We start from the raw sequence: 25,165 nt of genomic DNA on the forward strand, positions 1-25,165 counted from the left end.
GGAGAAGCATTCGGTCTCCTAGAGATGAACGTACTTTGGTGCAAAAAGTGCAAATCAAACCCATAACAACAGCAAAGGACCTTGTGAAGATGCTGGAGGAAACAGGTATAAAATTATCTATATCCACAGTAAAACGAGTCCTATATTGACATAACCTGAAAGGTAGCCCAGCAAGGAAGAAGCCACTGCTCCAAAACCACCATAAAAAAGCTGGTTTGCAACTGCACATGGTAACAAAGATTGTGTTTTTTAGAGAAATATCCTCTGGTCTAATAAAACAAAAATAGAGCTGTTTGGTCATAATGACCATCGTTATCTTTGGAGGAAAAAGGGGGAGGCCTGCAAGCCGAAGAACACCATCCCAACCGTGAAGCACGGGGGTGGCAGCATCATGTTGTGGGGGTGCTTTGTTGCAGGAGGGACAGGTGGACTTCACAAAATAGATGGCATCATGAGGTAGGAAAATAATGTGAATATATTGAAGCAACATCTCAAAACATCAGTCAGGAAGTTAAAGATTGGTCTTCCAAATGGACAATGACCCCAAGCATACTTCCAAAGTTGTGGCAAAATGGCTTAAGGACAACAAAGTCAAGGTATTGGAGTGGCCATCTCAAAGCCCTGACCTTAAGCCCATAGAACTTTTGTGGGCAGAACTGAAAAAGCGTGTGCGAGCAAGGAGGCCTACAAACCTGACTCAGTTACACTAGCTCTGTCAGGAGGAATGGGCCAAAATTCACCCAATTTATTGTGGAAGGCTACCCAAAACGTTTGTCCCAAGTTAAACAATTTAAAGGCAATGCTACCAAATACTAACTGAGTGTATGTAAACTTCTGACCCACTGGGAATGTGATGAAAGAAATAAAAGCTGAAATAAATCTCTTACAGCTCTGGCTGCTCCATGCAGACTGGCAGCTCTGGCTGCTCCATGCAGACTGGCAGCTCTGGCTGCTCCATGCAGACTGGCAGCTCTGGCTGCTCCATGCAGACTGGCAGCTCCGGCTGCTCCATGCAGACTGGCAACTCCATGCAGACTGGCAGCTCTGGCTGCTCCATGCAGAATGGCAGCTCTGGCTGCTCCATGCAGAATGGCAGCTCTGGCTGCTCCATGCAGAATGGCAGCTCTGGCTGCGCTGAACAGGCAGGAGACTCCAGCAGCGCTGTAGAGGAGGAAGGCTCTGGCAGTGCTAAACAAGCGGGAGACTCCGGCAGCGCTGGAGAGGAGGAAGGCTCTGGCAGCGCTGGACAGGCCTGGCGCACTGAAGGCCTGGTGCGGCCTGGTGCGTGGTGGCACTGGTGGTACTGGGCCGAGGACATGCACAGGAAGCCTGGTGCGGGGAGCTGTTACCGGAGGGCTGATGCGTGGAGGTGGTACTGGATAGACCGGACCGTGCAGGCGCACTGGAGCTCTTGAGCACCGAGCCTGCCCAACCTTACCTGGCTTGATGCCAACTCTAGCCCGGCCGATACGAGGAGCTGGTATGTACCGCACCGGGCTATGCACCCGCACTGGAGACACCGTGCGCTCCACAGCATAACATGGTGCCTGCCCGGTCTCTCTAGCCCCCCGGTAAGCACAGGAAGTTGGCGCAGGTCTCCTACCTGGCGTCGCCATACTCCCTGTGAGCCCCTCCCCCAATAATTTTTTGGTGCTGACTCCTGGGCTTCCTTCCACGCCGCCGTGTTCGTCTCGCCAACCTCATTCTCCTGTAACCTTCCTCGGACTGCTCCATCGAATCCCAGGCAGGCTCCGACATTCTCCCTGGGTTGACCGACCACCTGTCTATCTCTTCCCAAGTAGTGTAGTCCAGATTCTGCTCCCATGTCCCAAAATCCTGACATCGCTGCCTCTCCCGCTCCTCGTAATGCCGCCTCTCTGTTTTCGCTGCCTCCAGCTCTGCTTTGGGGCGGCGATATTCCCCAGCCTGTGCTCAGGGTCCTTTACCATCCAGGATCTCCTCCCAAGTCCAGAAGTCCTGTGATCGCTGCTCCTCCTGCCGCTGCCTGTCACCACGCCGCTTGGTCCTGTTGTGGTGGGTGATTCTGTTACGGTTTTCTTCTATCTCCTCCTCTGACGACGAGATGTAGCAAGGATCGGACCAAAATGCAGTGTGGTAATTTTCATACATGTTTAATAACGAATAAACACGAACAATACAAAAACAAGAAACGTAACACGAAAACCAAAACAGCCTATACTGGTGCAAAGTAACACAGAGACAGGAACAATCACCCCCCACAAATCACTCAAACAATATGGCTGCCTAAATATGGTTCCCAATCAGAGACAACGATAAACACCTGCCTCTGATTGAGAACCACTTCAGGCAACCATAGACTTTTCTAGATAACCCTACTAATACACAAACCCAATACCTACAAAAAACCCAAGACAAAACACACCACATAATAAACCCATGTCACACCCTGGCCTGACCAAAATAATAAAGAAAACACAAAATACTAAGTACCAGGGCGTGACAGACTTCCGCCGAAGTCGGCTCCTCTCCTTGTTTGGGCGGCATTTGGAGGTCGACGTCACCGGCTTTCTAGCCATCGCCGCTCCATTTTTTATGTATGTGACATCTCTCTACTATTATTCTGACATTTCACATTCTTAAAATAAAGTGGTGATCCTAACTGACCTAAAACAGGGAATTTTTACTCGGATTAAATGTCAGGAATTGTGAAAAACTGAGTTTAAATGTATTTGGCTAAGGTGTATGTAAACTTCCGACTTCAACTGTAACTAGGCCCTTAAAGAAGGGCCTTATGGTATACACTACCGGTCCAAAGTTTTAGAACATCTACTAATTTAAGGGTTTTTCTTTATTTTTACTATTTTCTACATTGTAGAATAATAGTGAAGACATCAAATCTATGAAATAACACATATGAAATCATGTAGGAAGCAAAAAAGTGCTGCACATCAAAATATATTTTATATTTGAGATTCTTCAAATATCCACCCTTTGCCTTGATGACAGCTTTGCACACTCTTGGCATTCTCTCAACCAGCTTCATGAGATAGTCACCTGGAATGCATTTCAATTAACAGGTATGTCTTCTTAAAAGTTAATTTGTGGAATTTATTTTCCTTCTTAATGCGTTTGAGCTAATCAGTTGTGTTGTGACAAGGTAGGGGTGGTATACAGAATATAGTCTTATTTGGTAAAAGTCCATATCCAAGTCCATAAAAGTCCAAGTCCATAGTCCATATTATGGCAAGAACAGCTGAAATAAGCAAAGAGAAATGACAGTCCATCATTACTTTATGACATGAAGGTCAGTCAATTCTGAAAATGTCAAGAACTTCGAATGTTTCTTCAAGTGCAGTCGCAAAAAACATCAAGCGCTTTGATGAAACTGGCTCTCATGAGGACCGCCACCAGAATGTAATACCTAGACTTACCTCTGCTGCAGAGGATAAGTTCATTCGAGTTACCAGCCTGAGAAATTGCAGCCCAAATAAATGCTTCACAGAGTTCAAGTAACAGACACATCTCAACATCAACTGTTCAGAGTTGACTGCATGAATCAGGCCTTCATGTTCGAATTGCTGCAAAGAAACCCCTACTAAAGGACACCAATAATAAGAAGAGACTTGCTTGGGCCAAGAAATATGAGCAATGGCCGTTAGACCGGTGGAAATGTGTTCTTTGGTCGGGAGTCCAAATTGGAGATTTTTTGTTTCAACCTCTGTGTCTTTGTGAGACGCAGTGTGGATGAACGGATGATCTCCGCATGTGTGGTTCCCACCGTGAAGCATGGAGGAGGTGGTGTTATGGTGTGGGGGTGCTTTGCTGGTGACACTGTCTGTGATATATTTAGAATTCAAGGCACACTTGAGCAGCATTTCTACCACAGCATTCTGCAGCGATATGCCATCCCATCTGGTTTGGGTTTAGTGGGTCTATCATTTGTTTTTCAACAGGACAATGACCCAACACATCTCCAGGCTGTGTAAGGGCTATTTTACCAAGAAGGAGAGTGATGCAGTGCTGCATCAGATGACCTGGCCTCCACAATCCCCTGAACTCAACCATATTGAGATGGTTTGGGATGAGCCGGACCGCAGAGTGAAGGAAAAGCAGCCAACAAGTGCTCAGCATATGTGGGATCTCCTTCAAGACTGTTGGAAAAGCATTCCAGGTCAAGCTGGTTGAGAGAATGCCAAGAGTGTGCAAAGCTGTCATCAAGGCAAAGGGTGGCTATTTGAAGAATCTCAAATATAAAATATATTTTAACACTTTTTTGGTTATAACATGATTACATATGTATTACTTTTGATGTCTTCACTATTATTCTACAATGTAGAAAATAGGAAGAATAAAGAAAAACCCTTGAATGAGTAGGTGTTCTAAAACCTTTGACCGGTAGTGTATGTTATGTATTGTCATAAATCGTTACATTTTAAAGGCTAATAAGGCTGGTGGGTTCTACCCGTTCATAGAAGGTTCTCTGAAGAAACCTCCAAAGGTAAAAGGGTTCTTGTTAGAACCCTTTTTATATTTTTTAAATCTTTATTTAACTAGGCAAGTCAGATAAGTTCTTATTCTTATTTTCAATGACAGCCTAGGAACAGTGGGTTAACTGCCTGTTCAGGAGCAAAACGACATATTTGTACCTTGTCAGCTCGGGGATATGAACTTGCAACCTTTCGGGTACAAGTCCAACGCTCTAACCACTAGGCTACCCTGCCTCCCCTTCATAGATGGTTGTAGGAAGAACCTTCAGAGGATAGAATGGTTCTAGGTAGAACCCTTCATAGAGGGTTCTAGGTAAAACCCTCAGTAAAGGGTTCATCCCAGGACTAAAAAAGGTGGTTCCCCTATGGGGACAAACCGAAGAACCTTGTATGGTTCTACTAAGCACCTTTTTTTCTAAGAGTGTACTATTCTGTGTAATGATGATGAAAAACAGAACTAGATGAAGTAAGGCAACAGACTCATATCAAAACATACAAGGAATCACACAGGATCAATCTTTCATCCAGGGAGTTAGAAGGAGAATATCGGAAAATAATATTAGTATTATAATATTAGATTATACACTAAGATCATATTATTAATATACACTTACATCACATTATGATTTTATATTTATCTCATAATTAAGTTACCCTTAGGAAAATGAAGCACAAATCTAATCAGTTATACTGACTAGAATATTATTACTGTCAAACAGTGGGTTAATGTTCTTCCTGAGTGTCCTAAACTGACTTATATTTGTCTAAGGTGTGCAGTAACGAATGGTTAACCCATGTTGTCAGTAGGTGATTTTTGTGGAGAGTTTCGCAGGGTGTCAATAGCTCCTGGTCATAGTTTGGAGCAGAAGCTAAGGTAAAGTTTTTAGTTGAGATACAGGAGTGTTTTCTTCCTGCAAGGGGTGAGGGAGAGAGGGAGAAAGTGTGAATGAGAGAGGTAGATAGAGAGAGAGAAGAGGAATGTTGGTATGTGGATGATGATTGATGCTTGGTGTTCTCAGACAGAGAACAGTATTCTTCTCTACTAGCCTCGTCCTCAGAGCATGCACAGACCAGCTGGCTGGTGTGTTCACGGACATATTCAATCTCTCCCTATCCCAGTCTGTTGTCCTCACATGCTTCAAGATGGCTACCATTGTTCCTGTACCCAAGAAGGCAAAGAAAACTGAACCAAATGACTACCGCCCCATAGCACTCACTTCTGTCATCATGAAGTGCTTTGAGAGACTAGTCAAGGATCAAATCACCTCCACCTTACCATCCACCATAGGCCCACTTCAATATGCATACCACCCCAACAGGCTATTGCCATCACAAAAGGATTACCTATGTAAGAATGCTGTTCATTGACTACAGCTCGGCATTCAACACCATTGTACCCTCCAAGCTCATCATCAAGCTGGAGGCCCTGGGTCTCAACCCCGCTCTGTGCAACTGGGTCCTGGACTTTCTGACGGGCTGCCTCCAGGTGGTGGAGGTAGGAACAACATCTCCGCTTCGCTGACCCTCAACACTGGGGCCCCACAAGGGTCCATGCTCAGCCCCCTCCTGTACTCCCTTGTCACCCATGACTGCGTGGCCATGCACACCTCCAACTCAATCATCAAGTTTGCAGACGACACAACAGTAGTGGGCTTGATTACCAGCAACGACGAGACAGCCTACAGGGAGGAGGTAAGGGGACTCAGAGTGTGGTGTCAGGAAAACAACCTCTCACTCAACGTCAACAAAACAAAGGAGATGATCGTGGACTTCAGGAAACAGCAATGGGAGCACCCCCCTATCCACATCGAAGAGACAGCAGTGGAGAAGGTGGAAAGTTTTAAGTTCCTCGACGTACACATCTGAAATGGTCCACCCACACAGACAGCGTGGTGAAGAAGGCACAGCAGTGCCTCTTCAACCTCAGGAGGCTGAAGAAATTTGACTTGTCACCCAAAACCCTCACAAACGTTTACAGATGCACGATGGAGAGCATCCTGTTGGCAAATGCATCGCCCTCAACCGCAAGGCTCTCCAGAGGGTGGTGCGGTCTGCACAACGCTTCACCGGGGGCAAACTACCTGCCCTCCATGACACCTACAGAACCCGATGTCACAGGAAGGCCAAAAAGATCATCAAGGACAACAACCACTGAGCCACTGCCTGTTCACACCTCTACCATCCAGCAGGCGAGGTCAGTACAGATGCATCAAAGCTGGGACCAAGAGACTGAAAAACAGCTTCTATCTCAAGGCCATCAGACTGCTAAACAGGAATCACTAACTCAGAGAGGCTGCTGCCTACATTGAGACCCAATCACTGGACACATTAATAAATGGATCACTAGTCACTTTAAACAATGCCACTTTCAAAATGACACTTTCATAATGTTTACATTTCTTACATTACTCATATCACATGTATAAATGGTATTTTATACCATCTATTGCCCCTTGCCTATGCCGCTCAGCCATCCATATACTTGTATGTAAATATTCTCGTTCACCCCTTTAGATTTGTGTGTATTAGGTCGTTGTTGGGGAATTGTTAGAATACTTGTAAGATATTACTGCACTGTTGGAACAAGAAGCACAAGCATTTCGCTACACTCCCGTTAACATCTGCTAACCATGTGTATGTGACCAATAAAATTTGATTTGATTCAATATTTTACTGACATGTGCGTAGCTTGTTGACAGACTTAGGCCTGAAGTTTTTTTTATCTAACTCTGACCTTACGGAGGTGCCAAGACCTATGGTAGTTTAACTCGGTTATTGTATTTGTGTGCTAGTGACTACTGACTGAACTTATTTCCTATTGTGTGACCCTGACTGTTGTTTATTTCAGCTCGTAGCTACTTACTGGCTGCCCACCTTTTGGACAAAGGTCTGAACCCAGAACAAAATCTCCCGTGCGCTGGCCAGTTAACATTTATGTTACAGTGTGTCACAGGAGACTAACCTGGGAGTAGAGGTTGGAATCGTGTCTGTCCTTCAGACCATCCATGGCACACACTCCACACACCCCTGACCCCCAAACTCCCTGGAGAGCTCACCCCCATAGAATTAGGAATTAAAATACTACATAGAAGGGACATGAACCTGCTTATGATGACATAAAGTTCAGCCATTTTGGTCAGGGAGTTGGTCGACCATGGTTTGCCAGTACTTTGATAAGATAGTGTAAGATAATGAATTTGAAGATTTTATCTGCACTGTAGGCTTATGTTTGTTAGCTAGTTAGACAGCCAGTTGTAGAGGAATGATTCCAGACATTTTTCTAATTAACTGCCAATACATCAACATTCCACTTAAACAATGCAGTCAATCCATAGCCATACACTGGTTGAAATCAGTAGCTGATAGGACTTAGACCATTTGTAAATGCAACAAGTACTGATATTGTATCATATAATAGCATGCTTAGCTTTCCAGGAAAACAACAATTGAGACATTTATGGTCTGTTTACATATACAGTGTATTTTAGAGGCTATTTATTCAGAAAATTGGTATTAAACCTATAAACACGGCTCTTTCCATGACATAGACTGACCAGGTGAAAGCTATGATCCCTTATTGATTTCCCCTGTTAAATCCACTTCAAGGGGAGGATTTAATCATCTTCGGATTAAAGAAGGATTTTTAAGCCTTGAGACAACTGACACAGGGATTGTGTATGGGTGCCATTCAGAGGGTGAATGGGCAAGACAAAACATTGAAGTGCCTTTGAATGGGGTATGGTAGTACCACGTGCACCGGTTTGAGTGTGTCAAGAACTGCAACGCTGATGGGTTTTTCAAGCTCAACAGTTTCCCGTATGTATCAAGAATGGTCCGCCACCCAAAGGACATCCAGCCAACTTGACACAACTGTGGGAAGCACTGGAGTCAATCTGGACCAGCATCCCTGCGGAGCGCTTTCGACACCTTGTAGTCCATGCCCTGACGAATTGAAGCAGTTCTGAGGGCAACTCAATATTAGGAAGGTGTTCCTAATGTTTTTTTACACCAATATAAACTGTATTTATGATTATATGACTATATTTTAGGTTTATTTTGCACAATTTGTGATATAAGTAAAATCAGATTATGCCTCTACTGCCACACTTACTCATTCAAGGGTTTATCTTTATTATTCTTTTTTACTATTTTCTACATTATAGAATAATAGTGAAGACATCAAAACTATGAAATAACACATATGTAATCATGTAGTAACCAAAAAAAGTGTTAAACAAATAAAAATATATTTTATATTTGAGATTCTTGAAAGTAGCCACCCTTTGCCTTGATGACAGCTTTGCACACTCTTGGCATTCTCTCAACCAGCTTCACCTGGAATGCTTTTCCAACAGTCTTGAAGGAGTTCCTACATATGCTGAGCACTTTTCCTTCACTCTGCGGTCCAACTTATCCCAAACCATCTCAATTGGGTAGAGGTCGGGTGATTGTGGAGGCAGGTCATCTGATGCAGTTCTCCATCACTATCCTTCTTGGTGAAATAGCCCTTACACCGCCTGGAGGTGTGTTGGGTCATTATCCTGTTGAAAAATAAATGACAGTCCAACTAAGCGCAAACCAGATGGGATGGTGTATCGCTGCAGAATGCTGTCGTAGCCATGCTGGTTAACCTCTCTGGGATCGTTCGGGACGCTAGCGTCCCACCTCGCCAACAGCCACTGAAATTGCAGGGCTCCAAATTCAAAACAACAGAAATCTCATAATTAAAATTCCTCAACCATACAAGTATTTTACCCCATTTTAAAGATACACTTCTCGTTAATCCAACCACAGTGTCCGATTTCAAAAAGGCTTTTCGGCGAAAGCAGAACATATCATTATGTTAGATCAGCAAGTAGTCATCGAAAGCATTCAACCATTTTCCAACCAAAGAGAGGTGTCACAAAAAGCAGAAATATAGATACAATTAATCACTAAACGTTGACGACCTTCATCAGATGACACTCCCAGGACTCAATGTTACACAATACATGTATGTTTTGTTCGATCAAGTTCATATTTATAACCAAAAACCTCCGTTTACATTGGCACCATGTTCAGAAATGCCTCCAAAACATCCGGAGAAATAGCAGAGAGCCACATCAAATAACATAAATACTCATAATAAATTTTGATGAAAGATAAAGGTTTTACAAAGAATTAAAGATAAACTTGTTCTTAATGCAACTGCTGTGTCAGATTTCAAAAAAGCTTTACGGCAAAAGCACAATATTCAATAATCTGAGAACAGCGTTCAGCCACAAAAGCAAGCCATACAGTTACCCGCCAAATTGTGGAGTCAACAAAAGTCATAAATAGCATTATAAATCTTCACTTACCTTTGCTGATCTTCGTCAGAATGCACTCCCAGGACTCCCACTTCCACAAGAAATGTTTGTTTTGTTCGATTACGTCCATATTTATGTCCAAATACCTCTGTTTTGTTCTTGCGTTTAGTTCACTATTCCAATCGCACAATGCGCAAGCGCAACATCCAGACGAAATGTCAAAAGAGTTCCATTACAGTTTGTAGAAACATGTCAAACGATGTTTACAATCAATCCATAGGGTGTTTTTATAATAAAACTTCAATAATATTCCAACCGGACAATAGTGTATTCATTACAGAGGAAAAAGAAGGAACGGCGCACCCGAGTGACCGCGCAGTAAACAACTGATTGGCCACAGCCTAGTCCACTTGTTGAAACAGCTCTTATTCAACACTCTTTCACAATAGAAGCCTCAAAAAACGTTCTAAAGACTGTTGACACCTGCTGGAAGCCCTGGGAAGTGCAATCTGGCCCCATAGACACAGCATATTTTATAGGCAATCACTTAAATGAAACTACAAACCTCAGATTTCCCACTTCCTGGTTGGATTTATCTCAGGTTTTTGCCTGGTATATGAGTTCTGTTATACTGACATACATCATTCAAACAGTTTTAGAAACTTCAGAGTGTTTTCTATCCAATACTACTAATAACATGCATATATTAGCATCTGGGACAGAGTAGCAGGCTGTAACGACGTTCTTCTTTTGTTGAAAGAGAGTCGGACCGAAATGCAGCGTGTAGGTTACTCATGTTTATTAGTGAAGACAAACAAACAAACTATACATGAACAACTAATCAATACAAAACAACAAACGGAACGTGAAACCTATTACAGCCTGACTGGTGAAACTAACACAGAGACAGGAACAATCACCCACGAAATGCAAAGCGAAACCCAGGCTACCTAAATACGGTTCCCAATCAGAGACAACGAGAATCACCTGACTCTGATTGAGAACCGCCTCAGGCAGCCAAACCTATGCAACACACACCCCTAATCAGCTACAATCCCAATGACTAAAGAACCCCACTAAGAATACAACAAACAATAAACCCATGTCACACCTTGGCCTGACCAACTAATAAACTAAAACACAAAATACTAAGACCAAGGCGTGACACAGGCAGTTTACAGGGCACCTTATTCATAAAGCTACTCAACACTGCCCCCCTGTCACCAAGAAGTTAAATGTGCCTTGAATTCTAAATAAATTACAGACTGTGTCACCAGCAAAGCATCCCCACACCATAACACCTCCTCCTCCATGCTTCACGGTGGGAACCCCACATGCAGAGATAATCCATTCACGTACTCTGCGTCTCACAAAGACACAGAGGTTTGAACAAAGCATCTCAAATTTGGACTCATCAGACCTAAAGGACAGATTTGCACCAGTCCAATGTCCATTGCACGTGTTTCTTGGCCCAAGCAAGTCTCTTCTTCTTATTGGTGTTCTTAAGTAGTGCTTTCTTCGCAGCAATTTGACCATGAAGGCCTGATTCCCGCAGTCTGCTCTGAACAGTTGATGTTGAGATGTGTGTGTTACTTGAACTCTGTGAAGCATTTATTTGGGCTGCAATTTCTCAGGCTGGTAACTCGAATGAACTTATCATCTGCAGCAGAGGTAACTCTGGATCTTCCTTTCCTGTGGCGGTCCTCATGAGAGCCAATTTCATCATAGCGCTAGATGGTTTTTGCGACTGCACTTGAAGAAACATTTGAAGTTCTTGATGTTTTCAGAATCGACTGACCTTCATGTCTTAATGTAATGATGGACTGTAATTTCTCTTTGCTTATTTGAACTGTTCTTGCCATAATATGGACTTGGTCTTTTGTATACCACCCCTGCCTTGTCACAACACTGATTGGCTGATTGGCTCAAACTCATTAGGAAGGAAAGAAATTCCACAAATGAACTTTTAACAAGGCACACTTATTAATTACTTTGAAGAATCTCAAATATAACACATATTTTGATTTGTTTAACACTTTTTTGGGTTACTACATGATTCCATATGTGTTATCTCATCGTTTTGATGTCTTCACTGTTATTCTACAATGTAACAAATATTTAAAAAATAAAATAAACTTGAATAAATGTTTAGGGACCTGCATGGGGGTGTCGGTTCCGTCAGCTGTGTGTGTATGTGTGTGTGACTGAGAGAGAGTGTGTGCATGCGTGTGTTCAGGCTCCATTAGCTGTTTCCTGAAGTTCAAAGGGCCACTCCATCAGTGCAAGTTCCCATTAACATTAACAGAGTGGTGATGTCATTTGTTTGGTCTCTGAGGGTATGTCTTGAGTGAATGTGATTAGAGGCTGGGGCTGCTGCAGTATCTTTAGTGTCTTTGTTTGGACTGTGTTGTGGTTTAATGGACAGAGATTTACACTGCTTTTCTTTTCTTTCTCTGACCCTCTCTTACTCTCTTCTCCTTCTTCAGGCAGACACTGGAAAAAAAGAGCTCCTTCTCTCTCCGCCCGTCGCCCGACAGCTGGATGTTCAGAGGGGTAAGTGGTTTACACAATGTTAGAACTATTGTTAGTCAGCATCTGAATGAGACTGTGCATGCGTGTGTGTGTGCGCGTGTGTGCGCGCACATGGGTGAATGCATTAACACAGTCATATTCATACTCCCCTGAATCTTCCTCAGAGCAATTTCATTGATTAATTCCCAATCTTTCTGACAATGATGGATCTCTTATCCCCACTTAAATTAAGTAATGTCTGTTTATTTTTAATTTACCAGTAGGGCATTATGTAATTTTATCATGCTAATCATGCATGATTTGGGCTCCCGAGTGGCGCAGCGGTCTAAGGCACTGCATCTCAGTGCAAGAGGTGTCACTACAGTCCCTGCTTCGAATCCAGGCTGTATCACATCCGGCCGTGATTGGGAGTCCCATAGGGTGGCGCACAATTGGCCCAGTGTCGTCCGGGTTTGGCTGGGGTAGGCTGTCATTGTAAATAAGAATTTGTTTTTAACGGACTTACCAATTTAAATGAAGTTATTTTTTTAATCCTCACCCAGGATCCCCTGCAATTGTCTCTCCCCTGTATGTGTGTTTGGTGTTAGATTGAAGGTCTGCCTCTGCCTGAGAGAGAGGTGCCTGTATGTTCCCTGGTCAAAATTAGTGCACTCTTATGTATGGAAATGGGTGCAATTTCAGCTTAAGTGTGTTTTGGCCTACAGAATAATTTTGCTTTCACTCTGAAAAGTGTGACAAACTGGATTGATCTTTAAAGCATTTGATTACGGTTTATATATCAAATGAAACTGAAGGGCAGAGGAATTAAGAACTTGCCGGTTTTGCTTTTGAGATTCTCGAATTGATTTATCACTACTGTCAGGCAGCAAGGAAACAAAGACATCAAAATGTATGTTGTGTAACGTTTTCGAACACAATGGCCTTATGTAAGAGCATTTATTATTACATTGTAATGATACGATAGGTAGGCCCAGAGCTTTGTATTTAGATTATATCCAAGACTTCTATAAGGAATATGTTTGGAATATCTAAATCTTAGGCTCTGGGTAGGACTAGTGTCTTTGGATGTAACATCATCTTCAACACTTACACACTGTGGCTGTAGATCAGTTGACTCAGGTCAAAGAACCTATCATCTGAGGTCCTAGTAGCTTGAGGACTCTTGACAGTCAATACGAAGACATTCCTGTCCTGCCTGGCGGTCAATATGACAAAGAGAGCGATTCATTGCCCCGCCTTTCCTCTTCCTGCTATGGCTTTCGGGCCTCAGCTCAGTGTCTCCCTCCTACACATTGCTGCGACGCTAGCGTCGGGACCGAGACATTGTCGGCTGGGCGAGCAGACGGTGAGTATGGTGGTCGGAACAGCCAACGTAAACAAAGGCCAGGGGCTGGCACCTCTCTGGCACCTCACCTCTCTAGGACACACCACTATTTGTCTGCTCTGCTGCGTCTCTGGTCAGGATGTTGTAGAAGATGAAAGTTTGTTTGAAATATTGGTGTTGTATTGTTTAGCCCAACACATTTAGGAAAATGCCTTCTTTTGGGGTCTGAAGTGTCAGAATGTCATGTTGCACTTCAAGGCTTCGGCGTTTTAAACATTCCAGAGATTTCACGTTGGAGCCACAGTGTATGCTGTGTCTTTGATATATCAAACACTTCATGACCTATTTATTATCTCTTCGGTAATTACTGGCTTGTTACTTATTTGTTAACCTATTATTATTGTGCCTTGAAAAGAACAATCCTGCGGGTGTCAAGTGGATCTTTAACATTCTTGAGTCCTTTACAACAGCTTTGAAGAACAGACCAGCACTTATTCTCACTTGTTTTTCCTTGATTCTCCTCGCAGTTGCTTTTGATTGCATACAGTTTTCGTTTGGGTTTGTATGATTAGAACAACTTAGCATGACTTGGGTGTACATTGGCAGTGAGTGGATGTTTGATGGTATCAGACTCTGAGGCCTTATTGTACCCGTGACTGTGCCAGTCCATGCCTGGAAAGCACACTGTGTTGTCAGGATAGGAACCGGGTTTGTCTGGGACTGGGGGGGGGGGGTGCTGGAAGAGGCTTGAACACAAATAGGAGTTTCCCCCATATACGATGCTTTATAGACACAACAACATCATTTACAGCAGCCAAGTTATCTTAGAGAACGTTCAAATCAATGTTATACAGTTAGGATTCCTTCAAATAAAATAGAAGGTTTTCATTAGATTTGTTTTATCTAGCTAAAGAATAAACGTTTTGGGCATTTGGAGCACATTGGAAATTTGTCCATTTTTGATCACAGGTCATTAACCCTTGCCTTAGACTTGGGCCTTCTTAATCTAGCTAGGCCTATAGTTCTTTGTCATTGCTATTCACTGTCAAGATAAAAAAAAACAATCCTTGTCAATGTCTCATTTGGCAGAGTTCTCTCTCAGTTTTGTGATAGTCAGGAACAGGAGATCAGAACAGGGCAGCAGGGCAGGCCTCCTCTGAGTCTGGACCGGGACCGAGTCATGCTGCTGCAGCACTTGTTTCTGTCTGGTCAGCTCCTAACGGACAGGACAGCGTGACCACTGACCGTTTCTCCTACCTGGCTCCTCATCAAAGCCTTTTGTCTTCAACACACACACACACACACACACACACACACACACACACACACACACACACACACACACACACACACACACACACACACACACACACACACACACACACACACACACACACACACACACACACACACACACACACACACACACACACACACACACACACAACTGACCAATTTGTCTTTGTTTTTCCCCCTACTCCAACGGAGGGAAAGCAGCCAAGTCGAGTATGAAGAGAATAGAAAGGCAATAGCCTCTACTCTTTGAGATGTCGTATCTATCTCAAAGAGAAGGCCATGTCCTGACTAGATAAGGGGCCTGGAGGCATGCTATATCTAAACCATGGTAACCAGAACAGCTTCTCTCTGACTGTTTTCAATAGCTGAGTAATAGAGGAGGAATGAATGAAACAACGTGTTTCAGCGTCAATCCTTCATCAGGGTGTTATCGTCTGATATTTTAGGGTCCCATCACATTGTTAGCTGCTATAAGTGCCTGATCTGAAGAATGTACGTCGTTGTATAAAATAAGTATCCTTGCTTAAAGACACAGAGTGGGAAGAAGACTGTTGTGTAGTATCCTCACTTGAAGACACAGGGTGGAAAGAAGAATATTGTATAAGAGACTAACTAGTACCTACCTCCTTATGGACTGACAGGGTATTCTTGGTTTATTTCAGTCTTTCCTGGCTCCTGGTACATAACAGCACAGAACTTGGGAGTAGTCCTGCCTCACAGTCTCCTCCCTGCCTTATTCTGCCTGTCATGTCATAGCAGGGAGAGCTGGAGGGGAGTTGATGCAGTTTTCCACTCATCAACTCAGCCTTTATCCAACTCAGATTATGTATCTCTGCTTACTGAAGAGGTTCCCTTTTGTTTTCTGATTTGTTCATTTTTGAATGACCTGGCTATGTAGCCCAAAATTAGAATGGCACACATAACAAAATGCTCACCCAAATTCATTAGTGCATAGTTCATACACTAAGGCCTGCAAATGATTATTCATGATATACTGTAACGTTACAGTAAATCCTTTTAAAGTGAGGCCGTGTTCTTTGTTGCGTTAAGTCCCAAGACAACACTATCTTTCTCCAGGGCATGAATGTCCTGTTCCCTCAACCAGGAGCTCAGCCAACCAGGTGTGCGTCCCAAATGGCCCCCTATTCCCTATATAGTGCACTAGGGAAAAGGCAGCCATTTTGGACATGGACCTAATGATTTATATTATTATAATTTATGTTCACTGCTGTCCTCACCAACTCTCCCCTCCACCATTTAGACTGACACAGAGTTAGAAGGAAACCTGTTCTGGCTAAATGTTGCTCCATTTCCCCATAAATAGTTTGTGCTTTTAATAATTTTCCTCTTACACTTCTTAGTGAGATGTGTTGTTTGCGTGACCTCTCATTTTAGTGTTATTGGAGCTGTCTGATACATTGGTTTGCCCTATTCCTAAGAGTGCAATAGACACTATTGAAAACCTATTTTGGCGTGGCAGGTAGCCTAGTGGTTAGAGCGTTAGGCCAGTAACCGTAAAGGTTGCTAGATCGAATCCCCGAGCTGGCAATGTAAAAATCTGTTGTTCTGCCCCTGAACAAAGGCTGTTAACCCTGTTCCTAGGCCGTCATTGTAAATAAGAATGTGTTCTTAATTAACTGACTTGCCTGGTTAAATATATTTTATTTAATCCCATATACTTTAGTAATGCACAGTTACACGGGGTGATTTTCTGACAGACTTGCTTTATTCAAGTTTAAAAGCCCAGCACAGTCAAAAATGTGCTTTTCCTGTGTTTTATATATATTTCCACAATATGAGGTTGGAACAATACTGTTCAATTGTAAAACATTATGATCATGCTCTTTTAGTGTAAGAGCTGCTTGAAAGGACTGCCTGAAATGTCAGCCTGCTTTGGTGGTTTGGCCTGCCTTGTGACATCACCAAGAGGTATATTAGTTAATAGACCAATAAGTGTGAAGTAGTAAGGTTGGACCCAGGTGCAGAGAAGAGACCAGACGAGGAATCAGTGTTTTAGGATAAACATAATACTTTACTGAGAAACGGTAGCCGCAGGATCACAGTACACTGGAAAAAAACAAAACACTACATTTTCAAAAACTGACTCTGGAAACAACCACACATGTTAAACAATTCAAACGTCTGCAAAAGGACAACAGAAAACACACTTCTTTTAACAGGGAAATCATAATGTGAAAATTGGACACACCTGAGTGTAATTAATGTCTCTAGGACGGTCTCTGCTGCCCTCTGGTGACAGGTGGAAACATGACAATAACAAGGAGATTTCCAAGCCAATAACAGCTAGTTTTCAGTTTGGTGTATGATTGACTAAATACTTTACCATCCACTGTACAGTATGACATGTGTTTTATAAGGCCTAGCCCTGCTATGTGTATTTATGTCATAAGGGTTAGAATGACACATTTTTGAATAAACTTTATTTCCCCAAAGGAAAGGCAGTGAGATAAAATTGATCGTGAGGGTAAACATTGATTTGCAGGATATAAAAGTATTTCATACTATCATACATTTCCAACAGCATGGATTTTTCTGTGGAAATAGAGCTTTTAAGGCTTGTACTACTGCCAGATCATTATTGACCCCCCAGTAGTGGCCTACCTAATGGATGCATTGTACTTTTCATAGGGAGAGGGCAGAAGCAGGGCTTTTCACACTTCCGAACCAATCAGAACTGAGCCAAAACAAGCTGTAGTTACTGGAAGCCATTACATTGCGGTTCAGGTTGGCAAGATAGTGTGGTGGGGGTATTTCTGTGACCAGGGACAGAACTGTCTGCCTGTGTGTCCGAGAGGTTGCAAGCAAGGCAGTTCACAAACTCTCCGGACAACGAAAAGAAAAAAAAAACCAAGGTTGTCTACCGGCCATTGTGGCTCCACAGGCCGATATAGCATCGGCTCAGTTTCCCCTCTCGCTAGCACATCCTGTTGCGAAGCAGCGCACCTCGGCCTCTCTCTCACACACACTCATACGGATACAGACACACACCCTGTGTGTGAAGAGCAAGCTGGATGTGAAATCTTGTGTCCTTGGCTAGCAGAGGAGCAGACTAGATTTGAGTCTGTGTGCCTGGGCTAACGGTGGTAGAAGCCTGGATCGAAATGTGTGTGTCCGTGGGCTAGCTGAGGAGCTGGATCAGAGCGTGTGTGACCCTCACTATCTAAGGAGCGGGCTGGATCCGGGCTAGCAGTGGCCCTTACTGTGGAGGGAAAGCATTGCCGTGACTTTGTGACTCTGGGGAGCAAACCGGCTCAGGGGTCCCTCATGATGGGGTGCTGTCTATTTGTGCATCAGAAGGTGAGTGAGAGGATAGATCCTATATGTACCAACCATGCTGTGAAAGATATTTATGGTGAGAGAGTCCTACCAGAGCCGCTCTTTTGTTGAGTACAGTTATTGTCCTACAGTAGTCTGGTAACACTGACAAAATGGTACTCCTGATGTTTGAATCAGAGCATAGCATGTAATTACCATGTATTTGACAGATTTCTGTTTCAGGCTGCATTATAAGGTCAGCGGTAGTTGAGTTGCATAACTTGTTAGTAGTCGCCAGGCAATGTTCGTACATGATATGCATAAATGCATAAACAAGCATGTCTCGAAATAATAGATTCTTTATTCAACCTTGAATTCTGCAATGTTCTATCGGTAGGTTATCCAATTTTAGCTGACCTTTTTGTTTTTTTGCTGCATCATCCAATCACATACTTACTACCTTTTAGGACAGACCGGTCACATATTAGTGAGACAAACAGGTGTGCTCAACATCCTCTGGTCTGGAGGGAACAGAGGTAGTTTCACTGTACAGATGTGGGATCTTAATTTAAGCAAGTTTGTTACAGCAGGAAAATAACGTGTAGGGGTTGATACATTTTTTGTAAGGGGAAAATCAAGTCTGACATTTCAAAGTGGAAGTTACACTTCAGAAGCCTTTTAAAATCTCAAAATCTCAAATACACTACAATTGTAATTGAAATGTAACATTTAAGTTCTCCTGCAACAGGGTGATCAAATTAAGATCCTACATCTGTATAGTGAAACAGAGAGCTACAGTAGTCACCATCTTTTGTGTCCCCATGCACTCAGTGCACTGTGTGTGTGTGTGTGTGTGTGTGTGTGTGTGTGTGTGTGTGTGTGTGTGTGTGTGTGTGTGTGTGTGTGTGTGTGTGTGTGTGTGTGTGTGTGTGTGTGTGTGTGTGTGTGTGTGTGTGTGTGTGTGTGTGTGTGTGTGTGTGCTCAGTGTGTGCCTGTGTGCGTTTGTGGAGGAAGGCTCTTGTCGCCTGTTACTCTGCACAGGAAGTGTTGTTGCATGTTCCCTGGTGCGGCTGCACCTGCTGTGCCTCTGCAGCAAAGACCTGAGTTACCATAAACTAGGCTGAGTAAAAGTTTTGAAACTAAGTCAGGTCGACAGGTTATATGTGTATGATTTCTTTCAAATATTGACCGCTGAGTTTTATACTGGATAAAAATAGTTAAATTGCCTTTTTACCTAGCGATGGGGAGATGGGGGCTGGGAGTTATAGGGCTGGGGAAGTTGCACTGGAGAAGGAGAGGGGGTTGGTGATGAAGATGCTAAATTGTTTCCAGGCTTCATCATATTCTCCATGTCAGAAAGTCTCTCAGCTAACTAACTGTGGAAAATAATGTGTGTAGGGGTTGTTCCATTTTTTGCAAGGGAAAATCAAGTCTGACATTTCAAAGTGGAGATTGCATACAGGTAAATATCAAATACAGAGCTCTGACTAAGGATTGGACCCTTTTTTTAAATGTTCACCTAAAATGACAAATCTAACTGCCTGTATCTCAGGACATGAAGCAAGGATGTGCATATTCTTGATACCATTTGAAAGGAAACGCTTGGAAGTTTGTGGAAATGTGAAATGAATGTAGGAGAATATAACACATTACATCTGGTAAAAGATAATACAAACATTTTCAAGTACATAACTATAGAGAACATACAACAATTCTATGGTAATAAAACATTTCTGTTTACACACTCCCAGGAATGTCATACATGATGGATCATTAGCTTATACACTAACTCTCACACATCTAGGTCCCGGACGGGGTTGGTGTGGAGCCAGAGACAGCAGGGGTTCAAACTGTAGAACCCAGTTCCTACATTTCAAATATAAAATAGATTTTATCAAACAAAACAATGCTATATTTTATCTCTGGGACCCTCAGGATGACAAATCAGAGCAAGATTACTGAATGTAAGTACATTATTTACCTTCAGAGGTGAATGTTTCAGACCAGTTGCCGTGATAAAAGCGTTTTGTTGTTGTGCATTCATCTCAAACAATAGCATGGTATTCTTTCACTGTAATAGCTACTGTAAATTGGACAGTGCATTTAGATTGACAAGAATTTAAGCTTTCTGCCCTTATAAGACATGTCTATGTCCTGGGAAATGTTCTTGTTACTTACAGCGTCATGCTAATCACGTTAGCGCACGTTAGCTCAACCGTCCCAGTATAGGGACATCGATCCCATAGAGGTTCAAATATGAGCAGGAAATGTTAATCATAAGGAAATATCTCTGATGCAGATGATAGTTAAACCTTCGGAAATGTATTAAGACAGTGACCCACTCTTCCACGAACCATTATTAATTATGTTTTCAGTCTGACTGACCAGTTGTTTCCCTCTGAATGCTCAATAAAATAGTTAAAGGATGATCGAGAACAGTCCGATTACAGGAAAACATTTACTTCAGAAACTACAGTAGGCCGATGGGCACCAGTCCTTCCCTGTTAAATCCCCTGTGTATTTCCTGAGCAAAATAAATAGACCTACATCACAGGAGGTTGGTGGAACCTTATTGGGGGAGAACGGGCTCTGGGAATGAGTGGAGCGGAATCAGTGGAAGGGTTTCAAATACATCAAACACATGGTTTCCAGGCGTTTGATGCCATTCCGTTTGCTCCTTTCCGGCCATTATTATGAGCCATTTTTCCCGTCAGCAGCCTCCTGTGACCTACATTTGTTTGGGTCTGTTGGATGTTGTGTTCAATCAGCAAAAAAATGAATTCTGGAATGAGTTTCTGGCCAGTCTTCAGCAATCAGAGAAATGAATGTAGCTTTATCTGGACTTCAGAGTTCTTTGAGTTCACATACGTTAGAGAAAAGTGTTTACATCATATGTAACGTAATTGTAACAATGCCCTTTGCGTAAGGGTTCCATACGTAACAACTCCAACCAACACGTGTAGGTTGAGCTCCACATGCCCGATTGTTCAGTCTGGAAGATCAGTTGGAGTGTGTTGTGGAAGTTCTGTTGTAGGAACGATGTGTCATTGTTGTGTTCAGCTCCATACGATTTGTGTGGGTCAGCTCTCCTGTTAGAAGGCTATGGAATGTTGTGTTCCATTATAGAAGGACTTCTATCTGTGTCATATAGCAAGTAGTCAGGCCTCAGAAATATGCAGATTTATCTCAGAGTTGTTCTGGGCTCATATTCACCAAGAGTAGAACTGCTGTTTTAGGATATTTGCCTTCTTGTTTGCCTATTCATTTTTTTTTATCATACTGAATACAATTATATGGACAGAGGGGACTCAGGGGAGGTGATCCTAGATTAGTGCTCCTAGTCTAAAATATATTTTTTTAAACAGGCTTGAGTTCATACTGTATACATTACGTACCTCAACTCAACTCTCTTTCAGACACAACTCCTTGCTTCCCATGTCCCATTGTTCAACTCCTCTCCCTGACCTCAGAAAAGCCTCCCGGTAGCCAGGCAGGAGAATTCTTGTTGTCATGGGAATTAAACTGTTATACAGCAACAATAATAACACACTACAACTTGTGTAGAATACAATGCCAAGTAGAAAGAAACAGTGAACGGAATCCATTTAGATTGACTGCTGCTATGCCTGTAAATATAGCATCCTAGTTTATCTACTAAATGGTTGGAGACGAGCCAAAACTATTAAGTGCTCCACTGATTGGCTTATTATATGTTGGATTTGTGTTAGCCTAAAGGCATCAGCATGCTTCAGTTCGGCTGGCGGCTAGCCGAAGTCAGCTAGGCGACCTGAACGAGTGTGCTTGCATACTCCCTTAAAAGACCATTGCTTGAAAAACCTCTTTTGGTTTTCACAGGGCAACCTGTAGTTTAGCAAACGTATTGAGTGTGTGCCAGTCAATTATTTTTATCCAGTTCCTCACATGTTACCTTGCTTCCATGTTCTCTATAAAAAAACTCACCCTTTGTGTTGTTGTTGTTGTGTGTTTACAGAAGAAGAGGAAACAGAGGAGGAGGGATGTGAACTCTCTCAGCCTGTGCAGCCTGGACATCAACGTGAGTACAGCTCATTCTCAGAATACTGGCTTTTCCTTTGCCCCTTCCTCCTCACTCTCTTCCTCTCTCACTCTCACTTTCTGAACCACTGAATGCTGAACTACTGTGCGTCTTGTACTGAAGTACCTTACAATACTACACAGCAAATTTTCCAGTGTTAAAAAAGGGCCTCCCTAAGGTACTGCATCGCAGTGCTATAGGCGTCAAACAGATCCGGGTTCGATCCCAGGCTGTGTCACAGCCAGTCGCAACTGGGAGACCCATGAGGTGGCGCACAATTGGTCCAGCGTCGTCTGGGTTAGGGGAAGGTTTGGCCGGATGGGATGTCTTTGTCCCATCACGCTCTAGCGACTCCTTGTGGCGGCCTGGCAAATGCACGCTGACTTCGGTCGCCAGCTGGACAGTGTTTCCTCCAACACATTGGTGCAGCTGGCTTCCAGGTTAAGCGAGCAGTGTGTCAAGAAGCAGTGCATCTTGGCAGGGTCGTGTTTTGGAGGACACATGGCTATCCACCTTCGCCTCTCCCGAGTCCGTATGGAAGTTGCAGCGATGTGACAAGACTAACTACTGTACCAATTTGATATCACTGGAACAGTGTTAAATTAACACACTGCTTAGTGTAAAGCCTTATTCAAATATTTCCATGAGCTTTTCCCATTTTCGGTCCTATGGACCAAGTGAGAACTTCAGCGAATGTGTTATCATGAAAAAAATACATTATTTAACACAATACCATACATATTTCATAAAGCCTTATTTTGAGGGCCTAGTTTTACCCTATCTCAGAAGCCTGAAACTTATAAACATCCCTTTGAATCAAAACCACATCCATCATTATCATATTTCCCAGCATGCTCTATTGCAGATAGTTTTTTAGAATGGTTTGTTTCAATATCTATGTTTTTTGCATGTACACTGATTGATTGATCCAATTACTTAGTTAGATTTTCTGCACCCGTTTCTCAAATGTTTGTTCCAGTTTTAAAGGTGGTCCTCAAAATGGTCCGAACCTTGGTACTCATTCTGAATAGAGAACGACTGATATGGATTTGTTTTAGAACCAATACTGATTTTGGAGGGTCAAGGAGGCCAATATTCAATATCAATTAAATTACAAAATGTTGACAAACATTTCCCAGAGACAGCCATGTATGCATTAATGCATACATTTTTTTTACCAAACAAAGATTTAACTTTTCCAATCTAACTACATATAAACATAATGGTAATAATTGTATTTTAATGATACATTTTTGATAAACTGGGTAAATTAAGATGGCATAGGCCTACTCACAATACAGGTGAATACATATTCAATAGGAGTGTGTGCATGCATTGTGTTATTGAGTTTGTTTTGGCTGATCAGTGGAGTCTATGGTGCCACTGATGACAAACAATGAATATGCCTTCCATTTGGGACAGCTGAAAATCGTTGTGCTGATTTAAAGAAGAAATAAAACTGTCCTTCTTTAGGCTAGTTGAGTATTGGGAAGGCAGGTAGCCTAGTGGGGCGGCAGGTAGCATAGTGGTTAGAGTGTCAGACTAGTAACTGAAAGGTTGCAAAATCAAATCCCCAAGCTGACAAGGTAAAAAATCTTTTGTTCTGCCCCTGAACAAGTTACCCACTGTTCCTAAAAATAAGAATTTGTTCTTAACTGATTTTCCTAGTTTAATAAAGGTAAAATAAAAAAATCTGGAGCATCAGTATTTGTTGGTTCGATTACAGGCACAAAATGGCCAGAAACCAAGAGACTTTCTTCGTCTATTCTTGTTCTGAGAAATTAAGGCTATTCCATGCGAAAAATGGCCAACAAACTGAAGATCTCGAACATTGCTGTGTACTACTCCTTTCACAGAACAGCGAAACTCTAACCAGAATAGAAAGAGGAGTGGGAGGCCCAGGTGCACAACTGAGCAAGAGGACAAGTACACTAGAAGGCGAGCATCCCAGAGTCTCCCCTTCACTGTTGACATTGAGACTGGTGTTTTGCGGGTACTATTTAATGAAGTTGAGGACTTGTGAGGCGTTCCTGAAGTACCACACAATGCTGTTGGCTCTTTGGCTGCTTGTGTTGACGTGGACATTAATTAGCAGCCATTTCAACATTTTTAGAAGTAAGAGAACTCTACTTAGTTAACAGCATAAAAACCACGACAACATTAATTTGCTCAAAGGATGTACTTTTAAAGCCCAGACTGAAGAAGCCTTGCTTTCCATCTCAGACAACAGCACAGTCAGTGTCGTTTTGGGTGGTGTCAGGAAAAGGCTTCCAAAGCATTGGTGCTAAATTATATGCCTTGAACTTGTGTTGGGCTGTTGGCTGTTTCCACAGAGTACATTCAGCGTGTCCTAACACAAAGCCAAGCTGTGGAATCTGGTTCAAGGTGTTTTGCTACTTAGGTTTTTAAGTATTGAGGCAGTAGGGAGAGAATAGTTAAGGTCTGGGTGATAAGGGAAGATGTGAGCATCTCTGAGTGGGGTGTCAGTTGATTGACAGGTCCAGAGCTGGGTAAGACAGATCTGGGTGTTTTACTGACACAGTGAGGTCAGATCTGAGGTGGAACTGTGGTGTTTAAATGCAGACCATTGTGATGAGTACCGTCCGATCATTGTTTTTAAAACAGCACTCCTCCCCTTACTGATTCTAATGACTCAAGGGTGTAAACTCAGACAGAAATAGGGAAAAATATATCCATGGAATAAATTGTTTATTTAAGATCCAAAATTATATTAGAAACAGTTTGCATTATCTTGTAAACTCTTCAACGTGTTATCGTCAGCTACAGATAGTCAAACTTGTGCTGTTTTCAGTACTCTAGTCAACATGTCCATTGTATTAAAAAGGTCCCCACAGTACCTACTATTACCAATACTAAACTATTATTTTAGGATTGACAGCCAAGGCAGGTCCTGTGTACTGTAATC

The 25,165-nt window shown here is 42.6% G+C and overlaps 1 protein-coding gene across 2 annotated transcripts in view; it reads left to right on the forward strand.

Moving 5' to 3' along the window:
* The window catches only part of LOC135542302 (rho guanine nucleotide exchange factor 3-like), a 126,326-nt gene that overhangs the window by 26,630 nt on the left and 74,531 nt on the right, over window positions 1-25,165 (forward strand). Inside the window, exons 2-3 of one of the 2 annotated variants that reach the window (XM_064969180.1) lie at window positions 12,244-12,310; window positions 22,177-22,239. In XM_064969180.1, coding sequence (XP_064825252.1) covers window positions 12,244-12,310; window positions 22,177-22,239 — 130 coding nt within the window. Of the gene's footprint in view, window positions 1-12,243; window positions 12,311-17,667; window positions 18,228-22,176; window positions 22,240-25,165 lie in introns of those variants that run through there. The other variant, XM_064969182.1, reaches the window with a different exon arrangement.

The sequence above is a fragment of the Oncorhynchus masou genome, chromosome 6, assembly GCF_036934945.1.
Source record: "Oncorhynchus masou masou isolate Uvic2021 chromosome 6, UVic_Omas_1.1, whole genome shotgun sequence".
Classification (NCBI taxonomy): Eukaryota; Metazoa; Chordata; class Actinopteri; order Salmoniformes; family Salmonidae; genus Oncorhynchus; species Oncorhynchus masou.